Below are 12,479 nucleotides of genomic sequence, written 5' to 3'. Positions count from 1 at the left end.
CCTCCTCGTGAACCTGCTCCTGGGCCTGGCCAAGTTGGCCATTAACAGGTCCAGGCAGCGGGCGATTGAGGGGGTTGTCCCACCCGACTGTTTGCCCCTCTTCCGCGGCTATGTTTGCGGCCGGATGTCCCTGGAGAGGGAGCACGCGGTGTCTGCCGGCACTGTCGAGGCCTTCTATGCCCGGTGGGCACCGCAGGGTCTGGGGTGCTTTATCGACCCTCTTAATCACATTTTGATTTGATGTTTGTAAGTTTTCTTTAAACTTTGTCTTTGGTTTTACAGCTAACCTAACTTAGGGGCTGTGTTCACTAAATGTTTGACTCTGAAAGAGTTACATCTGCATCTTTTGCGGCCTAATGGAGGCCATGGACCGTGTATACGTTAATTGTTGTAGGCTGCAACCCCGTTTTTGTTTCTTGAAAAGCCTTTTACTGTTGTTTTGTTTGCACTTCAGCCCCACGCTCCAGATCTTCGGCACCTGGTGCGGAGGGGGTGGCCGGGAAGGAGGTGGACCTCCTCATGAAACTGCTCCTGGGCCTGGCCAAGTTGGTCATTAACAGGTCCAGGCAGCGGGCGATCGAGGAGGTCATCCGACCTGACTGTCTGCTTCTCTGTGGCTATATTCGCAGTCTGGTGTCCCTGGAGAGGGAGCATGTGGTATCTGCCGGCACCGTCAAGGCCTTCCATGCTCGGTGGGCACCGCGGGGACTGAGGTGTTTTATCAACCCCTTTAATCACATTTTGATTTAATGTTGCTAAGTTTCCTTTGCATTTTGTCTTTTGTTTTTACAGTTTCCCTTTAAGGGGCTGCCTTTTACTTTGTCCCTTGATTTGTTAATTTAGTTTATTTGTTATGTAACAAAGAATGTTACATCTTCTTAACCTTCCTAATTCTGCAGCTACATCTTGGTGCTCCCCTGACATCCACAGCGGAAGTGGAGGCAGCCTGCTGTGATGACCTTGGCAGGCGTCCTCTGGAGGGCCGAGAGCTGGAGGACCTTGGCCTGCTTTTGGGCTCCTGCTGTTTGGCAGTGGCACCCTCCTCGGCCTGCGGAGGCTCACAGCAACAGGGGAATTGGATGGGCCGGACGTTCCTGGAGTCACCTGGGTGGATGGCCCTGGAGTGTGCACCTGCTGCTCCTCCTCCCCTTGGGTGCCCAAGGGCCTCTGGCTGACTCCTTGAGAGGAAGCGGCAGCTGGAATGAGCTCGAGATGCCCTGCTCCCGTCGCATTTACACTGATGGATGCCAGCGAGTGCCTCAGTGATGGAGTTCAGTGCATACAGCAGTGTAGGACCAATGCCCCGGACCAAGGTCTCCATGGCGGCCACTATCTTACCAGTGTTGCCTTCGGTGCGTTGGCATGCCGGCGCTATCACCTCAGGCTGAAGGCAGACGGACTCCTCCATTGTGCTTTACAATCTGAGGATTGCAGCAAACAGCCCATCCTGATGTTCCTGAGCTTGTCTTTGCAGCTCCAGCAACTGGGGTAGAACCTAGTCCAGAGGCTCATCATCTAACTCGGACTCAGCAGATTCCTGGCCTCCGGCTGTCCTCTGAGTGCCGGCACCCTTGGATTTTCCTGCCTCCGCCTGCTGTGGATCAGATAGGGTGCACACCAAATTGTGACCCCAAGCTAATCTGGAGCTAGGTCTCACAGTGGTGTGTGTCTCTGTGCTGGTGGAGGGTATGGGTGAGCACTATGATGGGTGTTCAAAGTCACTGTCTGTGAACTCCTCTTCCGTGGTGTCCTCAGGGCTGGGGGTGATGACCTGGCTCCTGGCGACCCATGGTTGCTTCCTGGATGTGCCTGCAAGAGAAAAGAGAGATAATTAGTCCATGGCAGGGGTCTGTGAAGCAGGAGACATCACTCACAGCATGGTTGTCTGATGGATGGTGCAGTGCTGGATCTTCACTTGGTTGAGCGCCACTGACCTCACCGTCTGCACAGGAATGGTCCATATCCTTGCCAGCCAGCTGGATGTCTCTATTTCCAAAGGCCGTGAGGAACTTGATGTCAGGCATTCATCTTCCCATCTGAGGGACGTCTCCCTCTTGTTGTGGGCTAGCTTATCCTGCATGGAAACAGATGGAGAGAGTGCCAAATGCCGGGCCAAATGAGAAGGATGTCTGGCATGTGTGGAGTGCGAGTGGTGCCATGGACGGCATGAGGACATGATGGGCAGGTGAGATGAGGGTGTTTGTGAGAGAGTGAGTGGTAATATCCATTGAGCTGACTGTGAGTGCTAACCCTGTGGATTATGATTGGATGTTTGTGAGTGTGTGAGTTGAGAGCGATGGGAAGAATGGCTTATCCTGGCAGAATAGAAGAGATCATTCATCCTCTTGTGGCACTGGGTGGCTGTCCTCCTTTGGAGCGCATTGGCACTCACCATGCTGCCACCGCCTCCCATATTGGATTTGTGAGTTTGGTAGCTGGTCTTCATCCAGAGCGGGAGTAGTGGGGTTCAGGGTGGGCTTCCACTGTATTCAGCAGATGCCCCAGAGAGGCATCACTAAATTTGGGGGCTGCCATCTTCTTTGCTTTCGGGACCATCTGCCGCCTGGAGCAGCCCTGGTCTGTAGACATGAAGTAGGCTGTGCTCTGGTGCGCATTAAATATGGCGCCCAGAGCAAGGAAGTGCTGAGGTCATGGTGTGGCGGGAAAATCTGAGCCCACCTGCCAGCAATCCGGCATGTTTCCTATGCATGCATTATTAATGAGGCGGGAAGCAGATGATACGGTGCAAAAACCCGCCAATGCGGTCAGTGGGAAAAACATATTTTTTCACGCCCGCCACTGCTCTAAGTGTAATTCAGGGAAAATTCCGGCCATAGTTTCAGGATAAGAGGTTGACCATCTGGGACTGAAATTCAGAGAAATTTATTCATTAACAGGGTTGTGAATCTTTAGAATTCTTAATCCCAGAGAGCCTTGCATGCTCAGACATTGAGTATATTCGAGATTCAGATCGACAGGTTTTTGGTGACTTAAGGAAGTCAAGGGATTAGGGCGATCAGTTGTAAAGTGGATTTGAAGTAGTAGATCAGCCACGATCTTATGGCATGATGAAGCAGGCTTGGGGGCCCCGTGTCCTGTTTCTGTTTCTTATGTTCTTATTTTCTCAAAGTCAGAATGATTTAACAAGATAATGGAGATCAGTTTTTCAATGTTCTAAAGTAACCAAATTGTCATGAAAACCAGGATCTTTAAAACCTTACAGAATTATGGTTTCTCAGGTCATATGTTCTCCATCGAAAGTAAAGACTAATTTTAATTAATACTATTTTAGTACCATTTTCTTTGTTCTGCCATATTGAGTGCCTCAGTGTTTCCTGAAACTGTCAATTTTTAATAAGTGATAACTGAAAAGTGATAATGAAAACTATAAGTGGTAATGACTGGAATGATACAGCATTATTTTGTCTCCACATCTCATCTTGTTGGTTATACAAAATCTAAATACTGTAGATAACATGGGGTCTATTGAAGCGGTGTGTAATCACCTGGACAAAAAAAATTGCTCTGTAGTTTAGAAGCCAGTTGGTTACAAGACTTGTTTCCTTGATGAGTGTTAGATATAGTATCATATAACATTCTGGATGATTGCATTGATGTCATGGCCTTGATGGAAATTTAGCATTACAGGTGTTGACACCTTACTTCTTACTGAAGCCACCATGCTTGGCAGTACATTATTTTACCTGCACCAGACAAACTGCCATGATAGTGTTGTGGTCCTACTCACTAAATTTAACTTTGGTCTGTTGCTTTATTCCTCTGAGACCTTCTCCTTTTCTGAGCATTTCACCTTGTTCCAAAACAATCTCCAATTTAAATGCTCGTTTTCTACAGCTCAGCTAAGCCCCACATAAGTTTCTCACTCATATCCTCAATTCATTCCTGCCTCATCCTCTACACTGACTTTTCGTCCTTGGTGATTTCAATCTTGATGTCAACTTACCTTGCCCTCTCTCCTCTGCCTTCACTCCTCTCCTGTCCTCCCCTTTAATCTTTCTCTCCATATAAACTCACCCACACATATTCACACCACCCCCTTGACCTTGTCATCTCATGTGGTTCTCAATTTCCATCACCTAAATTTCAGACAACGGGCCTTCTCCCATCAACTCCTTGCATTGCTCACCACTCACACCACCCTTCCCTTTTCTGTATCCTCCCCGGAGAAAAACTCTCCTCCACGTCACTTACAATGGCACATTCAAACTTTCAACTATTATTGGCCCTTTGCTTACCACAACAATTCTGCAGTACTCAATCTACTTTATTACTTCCTCACCTCCATCTTTGATGCAATTGAGCCCAATTAACCTTAACTTTCTCTTTCACCCTGGCTATTTGCCTGGCACTGCCCTGTCTCTGTTCCCTTTAGTCCAAGGAGTGCAGATTTAAATGCAAATGGTGCACAGCTGATATAGCCTTTCATCACTAGATCTGGTTGGATCACTTCAAGTACTATGGAACCCTGGTCTGCCCTGGGAATGCAAAGATAACTCAGAACTTTTTTTTGATGACCAAACATCTGCTTAAACCCATATTCCCTGCACCCAACACTTTCACTTTCAATGACAAGTGTGAAGAGCTCACAGACTTCCTCATCACTGTCTATTCCACAGCCTCTGCCATATTCCTACCTTCCTCTTGCTGAAGAAGTGACCAGTCATAGTAAGTGCAATATGGCAGCTTAAGGCCCGTTGTAATAGCTATTTAGACAAGTTATTCATCTGGTCTAATGATTATATATACTGAAAGTTTCGAATTCTAATGGCTAGTGTAAGATTTTAAACCGCAATTGCCCTGCAGCTAATTTGCACATAATTTTGGGCATACCAGGAGAATTGCATAATTAATTTTCTTTTGTGGTGTCATTAGTTATCAAACTTCTCATACATTCTTCAAGCTTCTTCGAAAATTGATCTTAACTGAATAGTGAAAAAAAAAGTATTACGTCTGGGCTGTAATAGCACCGAAACATCAGATCCAAGGTCAACAGCTCATGCTGAGGCGCTAAAAAATCTTAATGCAATACGAAATGTTCCCAGACAGAAGCAATTTGACTTGTATAAATTACTGTTGTTTGTTATAGGTTACCCACCATGTCAAAGTTGGTTCTGGGAATCCTGTTACTTCTATTTCCAAGGTCACAGGAGAACCTTCTACCACATTGACATTAGACAAGAGCTTGGAGAAGTTGGGTGTGTTGCTAGCCAGGTTGCACATGGCTGTGTTTCTTGATGTACATCTGATTTCCTCACAGATGACAGTATCCATATGATAGCCTGTATCATGCACTGATTGATCTATACTGGGGGGGACTGTTAGTGGTTCAGGCAAAGTATATAAATTATTTGTGTTAGAACTCAATTCTTTTCTAAAACAGCTCCTATTACCACCATGCAGCAACTCCTGTGTTTCAGCCATACTCTCATGCACATCGTAAGTCTGCAGCTGTGTCTCATGCACTTCACAGAAAGCATTACAGGCTGGTGAATTAGTTACCATTTGGGATTTTAAGAGGTGTGAAAGTGTGCTCGAAACAATATTGGGTGCAGGAATTGTCAGTGGGCTTTGGATAAAAGAGGAAGACTGAGATCTATAATTTGTGCAGGGCTCAGTGCTGTGATTCGGATGAGATGAGGAATGACATTCTGATCCGCTATAAACTTGTGATCTTGAATGATTCACTGTATTAGCAGTGCCAACAGGTGCTTGTAGATCAGAGTTGTCAGTCATTCTGCTATAGCTTGCTTGCATCTGTGGTTGTCCACTGTAAGACCCAGCAAATAGACTGTGGGAACTTAATCTGGACATTTTATCCACTTCTGTTTCAGAATGGAGTATGTTCGATTCAGGAGTCTCAGGAAGTGGAGGCAAAGAAATGTCATCAGGTGACATGCATTCATATTCTTCTACAGATAGGGTTTCATCTACTAAAAGTTCATTTTGCAGATCACCATCAGTCACTGTGCTGCCTTCGGTGGAAGGATGAAACAGCTCTGTAGCTTCTTGTGAATATGGATCTTCTGAAACTGAATCAGTGATTTGATTGTTCAATAATCCATCCAAGTTGGCATTTAAAGATTCCTTAAAAACAAAAACAAATAGCATCTATAATGTACTTAATTTGCTAATTGTACTAAGCTTTCCTTATTTGAGTGTTACTAGTTTTATTGTGCCACTAGGTGGCACCTTTATAACTTCCCCAATATTGTGTCACAGTCATATCTGCAGTTTCTACTGATGAATTCTTGAATAATTAGACAGGAATTCACAATATTGTACTTTCATCAGAGACCCAGACAGCAGGGAAATAATGTCACTTTATGTCTGCTGTTATATTCAATGGTGGCAACATCTGAGAACAAAGAATGTAGGAGATTGGCCAACAGGCTAATTATATTAAATTAATAATGTGCTTGCTTTTCAACTTAATTCTTTAAAGAACACCAGTATGACAAAAACTACATAAAATTACAAAACCTTCTGTGTTACATGTGAAACCCATGAGATTAAAGGAACAGAGGTGGCATGGATACAAAAATGGCTAAGGGACATAAAGCAGAGATTAGTGGTGAATGTTTTTCTGGCTGGGTGGAAGTACACGGTGGTGCCCGCCTGGGGTTGGCATTAGAACTACTGCTCATTTAGATGTTTATTGATGACCTGGGTGAATATAAAGAGAATGATTTCGATGTTTGCCGTTGGCACAAAACTCAGAAAAGTAGTAAACAGGGAGGAGGATAGTACCAGACTTCAGGAGGACACAGAATAACTCTAAGATGGGCAGACGCATGGCAGATTAAATTTAGCTCAGAGACATGTGAAGTCATGCATTTGGAAGTAAGGATGAGCAGAGACTATATATAGTATATGGTACAATGTTAAAGGTGGTGCAGGAACAGAGAGACTTGGGGGTGAGATGAGGCAAACTTTTTTATGTAACAAGTTATCATCTAGAATGCAATGTCTAAATGTGTGGTGGAATAGTAAGTTTCAAAAGGAAATTGGATGAACATTTGAAGTGGAGGAAATTGTAGGAGCAAGGGGAAAGGGCAGGTAAGTGTGACTTTCAAAGAGCAGACAATTCAGGATGGGCTGAATGGCCTTCTGCGTTATAAGATTCTACAGGCGGAATTTAATGCTCCCTTGGGAGTGGGCTGGGAAGCATGGGCAGCCATATAATGGGGTGGAAAGGTGCAGGGTGGAGACCCTGTTACCCTCCCAACTTCCTCCAATTAAGTCTGGAGTGGGAAGGGTTTTGTACAGCCTTCCTGCCCGAAGACCAAACGAAGCCCTTAAGTTGCCACTTGAGGGCCTCATCTCGCAGCCACCAGAGAAGACCCGCGGCTGAGAAAAAAGGCTCTGAACAGCAGTCTTTCAATGGCCAGGGCTGGAGCTCTTCAGTGTAACTGATCAAAACCTTCCCAGCTTGTCAGCTTCACTGAAGTAGCTCTTCCTGCAGTGCACTCACCTCAGTCAACCTGGCGAGGTGCAGATACGGCATGGAAGCTGTGAGCTTTTGGGAAAGGAGGAATTCATGAATAAAAAGACACTTAATTGCCTTTTTAAAAACCGAATTGCTTTCCTGCCAACCTGCAGGGGTTTCCAATAGGTCTCAGAACCTGCTCCAGGGAAAGCCAGAAGAGAGTGTTATGACATCAGGATTCCAATGTCCAACATCATTTTCTCAGACTTTCCCGCTCTGCACACACTGGAAACATCCTCCACCTAGATGGGAAAATTATGTGCCACCTCTTCTCTGCCCCTGTCTCAAATCATCTGCTGCTGAAACACTCATCCTTGCCTTTGTTATCTCTAGACTAGACTATTCCAGTGCTCTCCATGCTAGCCATTTCCCACCCTACTGCCTGTATTCTAACTTGCATCAAGACCTGTTCACTAATTTCCCTTGTGTTTCATTGGTTCCCGGTCTGGCAACATCTTGATTTAAAAATTCCCAACTTAATTTTCAAATCTCTTCATGACCTTGCTCCACCCTCTCTGTAACCTCCTACATCCATACAATCCTTTGAGATCTTTGCATTCCTCCAATTCTGGCATCTTGTGCGTCCTCAATTTTAATTGCTGCCACCACTGGTGCTGTGCCTTCAGCTGCTGAGGCCCTAAGCTCTGGAATTCACTCTCTAAACCTCTCCACCTTTGTACCTTTTCCCCTTTAAGACCCTTTCCAAAACCCCTTTCCAATCTTTTAACAAGTTTTTCTTATTACTTGTCTAAGTATCTCCTTTGTGGCTCGGAATCAATTTTTAAATTAATACCACTGCTTTTAAACACCTTGGCATGTTTTAAATTAAAGGTGCCTTATGAATGCAATTTGTTTTTGTAATAATATTTACATTTATTGAATGTAAATAAATAACTTTTTACAATCAAAAAACACACACCTATCAATATCCCTAATAGCTTAAAATTGCTGTGAATCTTTCTATACTACAACTAAATAAAAGGGGGCTGGTTAGCTCAATTGTCTCGATGGCTAGCACGTGGTTCAGAAAGGCGGCAACAGTGTGGGTTTGATTCTCATTCCAGCTGAGATAGACTTGAGGCCTACCTCATTGCCCTGCCCCTGAGAGTGGAAGGCAATGGCAAGACCACTACTGGGGGGAAAAAAAGTTGCCAAGGAAACAGCAAAGAATGAAGCATCAGCGGACAATGAGCCAATTACCTGCCTTCACACATGAATGAACTAGATAAACTATACTCTGCGTGAATTGAAAATATGGTTTTGAAATAATTCATCATTTATGTGTGCACAGGAATTTTTAAGCAAATTTTACTAAATGTGTTCAGGTCCCATTCTGATGTTGCAGTAATTATCATTGCTACAAGATTGCTAATTTAGGAATATTTTAAAGGAGTACATACATGACTGTATGACAACGGATCTTCCTGCAGTTCTGTCTGACTGTCCAGTGTTCCTTTGTTTTCTGTTTCATCCATTTGATCCTCCTCGAAAGAATTTGGCACCGATATTTCTGAATTGTTCCCAACAGCAGTCATGAACAGTTTTGTATTTTCTGATGTGTTTCCTATGAGATGAAGGGCAAAAACTCTTCTTTCTGAATCAGAGGAGTATGTTGATGGAAAGAGTGATTTTGTCTGAGACTGCTTCATTTTAAATGGCTGGGACAAGGTGGTGGTATAACACTGAACATATATTTCTTGCTCACTGCAGTTTTTCACATTATCTGTTCTTGCCTGGACATCTTCTGTGGCTAGTCCAAGGACATGGCTAGGGTCTGTGACATGTACAGAGGATGGCTTTAGGTCTTTGTTTTCTTTTGCCACTTTAGTTGAGTCCACAGATGGTTTTGATGAAGTTATGGTCACTTTTTCTTGCTCATGGTTGTCCAGTGTTTGATATGTTATTTGCAAGCTTGTATCTTCAGGTGATGATTGGAAATCAATAGTTTCCATCTAACAGTGGTCAAAGAGAAAGAAAATTAGGACACTTTTAACTTTAGTGTCTTTAACGGCATTGTTCTTCAATAAAAAAAAGTTTATTTCACTTCTAACATTCACCATAGTTTAAGGAAAGCACAAAGGCCAAATCTTCCGAAGAGTGGCAATCACCGTCAGATTGCCACTTTGCTCCTATTTTACTGCACCACACCGGGGCTCTGCATTTCGGCCAGGACTTCCAATCCCGGCTTCTCCAGAAGGATGGCAGGTAGGTATGGTGGCAGGTGTATAGGGTGGCAGGTAGGTAGGTGTGTGGGGTGGTAAGGTGACAGGTGGGTAGTAGAAGGTGAGTAGGGTGGCAGGTGGGTAGAGTGGCAGATGGGTAGGCTGGTCGGTGGGTAGTTGTGTGGGTTGCTAAGGTGGCAGGTGGGTAGAATGGCAGGTGGGTAGGGTTGCAGGTGAGTAGGTGAATAATGTGGCAGATGGATAGGGTGGCAGGTGGGTCCTTGTGTAGGGTGGTAAGGTGGCAGGTGGGTAGGGTGGCAGGTAGATAGGGTGACAGGAAGTTAGGGAGGCAGGTGGGTAGGTTGGCAGTTGGGTAGGGTGGTATGGTAAGATCAGGCCAGGTCCGGGGGTGTAGGTGGGGGGGTTGCAGGGAGGGAGCCATGGGATCAGAGGGGGGAGTCGGGAGTGTCAGTTGTCAGTTACTCAGGAGTTAGACTAGGATTTTTCTGTCTAGCATTTCCTGGGTAGCTATTCAGGTAAGAAAATCAGAACTGTCCAAAGTCTCTGACTCTAACTCAGAGTTGGAGATTTATCGGAGGTGCCTGGGGAGAAGGGGAATTGGCTATCGGCAGTTCAAACTTTCCGGCAATTCCGCGGAGTTAGCACATCGGGACTTCCGGGGACTCCCAACGCATATCTTGGGGGTCCAGTCCGGTCTCCGACGATCCAGAAACCAGAAGATCTGGGCCAAAGAGTTTCATTCATTCATAATGTATATTTAGATACAGAGCAAGGCATATTCTTTGGTCCTTGGGTTTAAAAATCACTTCTAATTTATATCTTTACAAGTAATGTTAAAGGAATAATATGCCACCACTAAAATGTAGAGATACGGGGCAAAAATTGTATAAGGCTCAAAAACAGGTGTGAGGATTGTGATAAATGAATAAGCCATGTCTGTTTATTTCAATACAGGCAGAACGCAAACGATATGCTGCCTGCTAATTTAAATAAAAGCATGAGCAGCCCAGTGCTAAACACACTGTTGAGTTGCTGCAGTCCTCAGCAAGGGGCCCAAGCTCATGCAAGCCAAGCACCACTTAAAGATAGCAATGTGCTACTTAAAGCCAGTTTGTACCTTTTAAAGGAAAGGTGCATTCTGGCTGCCACAGGTTCTGGAAGTTGTTAGGGAATTGTGCCAGAAGAGTGAATATGGTGCAACATTGGAGAACACAGGCTCCAAGATTCTCTGAAGCTACATTGGAGGCCTTGGTGCAGGAGGAGAGAGAACCTCTATCCACAAAGGGCCAAAAGGCCCCCAGACAGACACTGAGAAGGTCATAGGAGCAGATAGTCATCATTGCCACTAAGGCAAATGTACCGAGATGAGGAGTTCATAGAATGTTTTGGGATAGTTTCTTAAAACAGCATGTTCCAGAGCCAACAGAGAGCAGGCTATATTAGAGCTGATATTGTGCATCGAGATAGGATTAATTGATAACCTGGGTAGCAGCAATCATAATATGATTGAATTTTACGTTCAGTTTGAGGTACAGAAGAGTGGGTCCAAGACTAGTATTTTAAACTTAAATAAGGGTAAAGATATGGGAATTAAAACAGAGCTAGCCAAAGTGAACTGGTGAATGAGGTTAAAGGGTAGTTCAATAGAGAGGCAGTGGCAGTCTTTTAAAGGGATACCTCAGAATACACAGAATAGATACATTCCAACAAGAAGGAAAATTCCAAGGGGACAACCCACTGTCCGTGGTTAACTAAAATAGTTAAGGACAGTATCAAACTTAAAGAAAAAGCATATAATTGCACAAAGATGGGTGGCAGGTTGGAAGATTGGACAGAATATAAAGAACAGCAAAGAATGACAAAAAGATTAATGAAGAGGATACCTACACCACATGGACTGCAGTGGTTCAAGAAGGAAGTTCACCACTAGCTTCTCAAGGGCATTTAGGGATGGGCAATAAATACTGGCCTAGCCAACGATGTCCACATCCCATGAACAAGTAAAAACAAAAAATGAGAGAAAGCTAGCTTGCTAGCTAGCTAGCCCCGATACAAACAAGAGTAAAATAGCGCATGATGACATTGGGTGAGCGTCCTGACATCATCATACACTCTTGCGATATTTCGGTCGGCAGGCGCGCACAAGAGGCGGCAGTGCACCCGGTGACATTTAACAGGCCTATTAAGGCCCTTAATCAATTAATTAAATTGGATTTATTTGCTGCCTGTCCAACTGTTTGGTTGGCAGGCGGGCGAAAAGGCCAAGCGGCCTTTGGATTTTTGAGGAAAACTCATCATTAATTAAAAATTAAAAATAAAATAACAATGTTTAAATCTCATTTATAACATGTCACACGAGACATATTTACATTATTTTTTAAATCTTCATTTGTAATGTTATAAATCTTCAGCTCTGTGCCTTTGGAGAGCTTTCAGTGCGCGCACTCATGCGCATGTGCAAAATTCCACGCTCACCCTCCTCCTGCCCCCACCCCGGCAGCGCTGAGCATTGCAGCGCGTGATTCACACTGGTTGACTGTTAATTGGCCAGCTGTTGTGAAATTGCAATCGGGGCCTGATAGTGGGCGGCGGTCGGTTTCATGGCTGTTCCTGGACCCATCCACTGCGCCTGCCCAACGAGATAAAAATCCTGCCCAAAGAGTTTCTATAGACACTTAAATAAGAAAAGAGTTAACAGAGTGAGTGATGGTCCTATTGAAAGTGAATGTGGGGAATTAATAATGGAAAATAAGGAGAAGGCAGATGAATTGAACAGGTATTTTGCATCG

The 12,479-nt window shown here is 44.5% G+C and overlaps 1 protein-coding gene across 1 annotated transcript in view; it reads right to left on the bottom strand.

Annotated features, from left to right (window-relative positions):
- ttn.2 (titin, tandem duplicate 2) overlaps positions 1-12,479 on the bottom strand; it is a 694,778-nt gene that overhangs the window by 454,335 nt on the left and 227,964 nt on the right. The window contains exons 23-24 of the mRNA XM_078552010.1: positions 8,908-9,459; positions 5,117-6,105 (exon numbers count right to left, since the gene is read on the bottom strand). Of these exons, the coding sequence (XP_078408136.1) occupies positions 5,117-6,105; positions 8,908-9,459 (1,541 nt within the window). The remainder of the gene's footprint in view (positions 1-5,116; positions 6,106-8,907; positions 9,460-12,479) is intronic.

The sequence above is a fragment of the Cetorhinus maximus genome, chromosome 11 (assembly GCF_964194155.1).
Source record: "Cetorhinus maximus chromosome 11, sCetMax3.hap1.1, whole genome shotgun sequence".
In the NCBI taxonomy this organism is placed as follows: domain Eukaryota; kingdom Metazoa; phylum Chordata; class Chondrichthyes; order Lamniformes; family Cetorhinidae; genus Cetorhinus; species Cetorhinus maximus.
The sequence above is the reverse complement of the archived record's forward strand: the minus strand, read 5'-3'. Positions and strand labels throughout refer to the sequence as shown.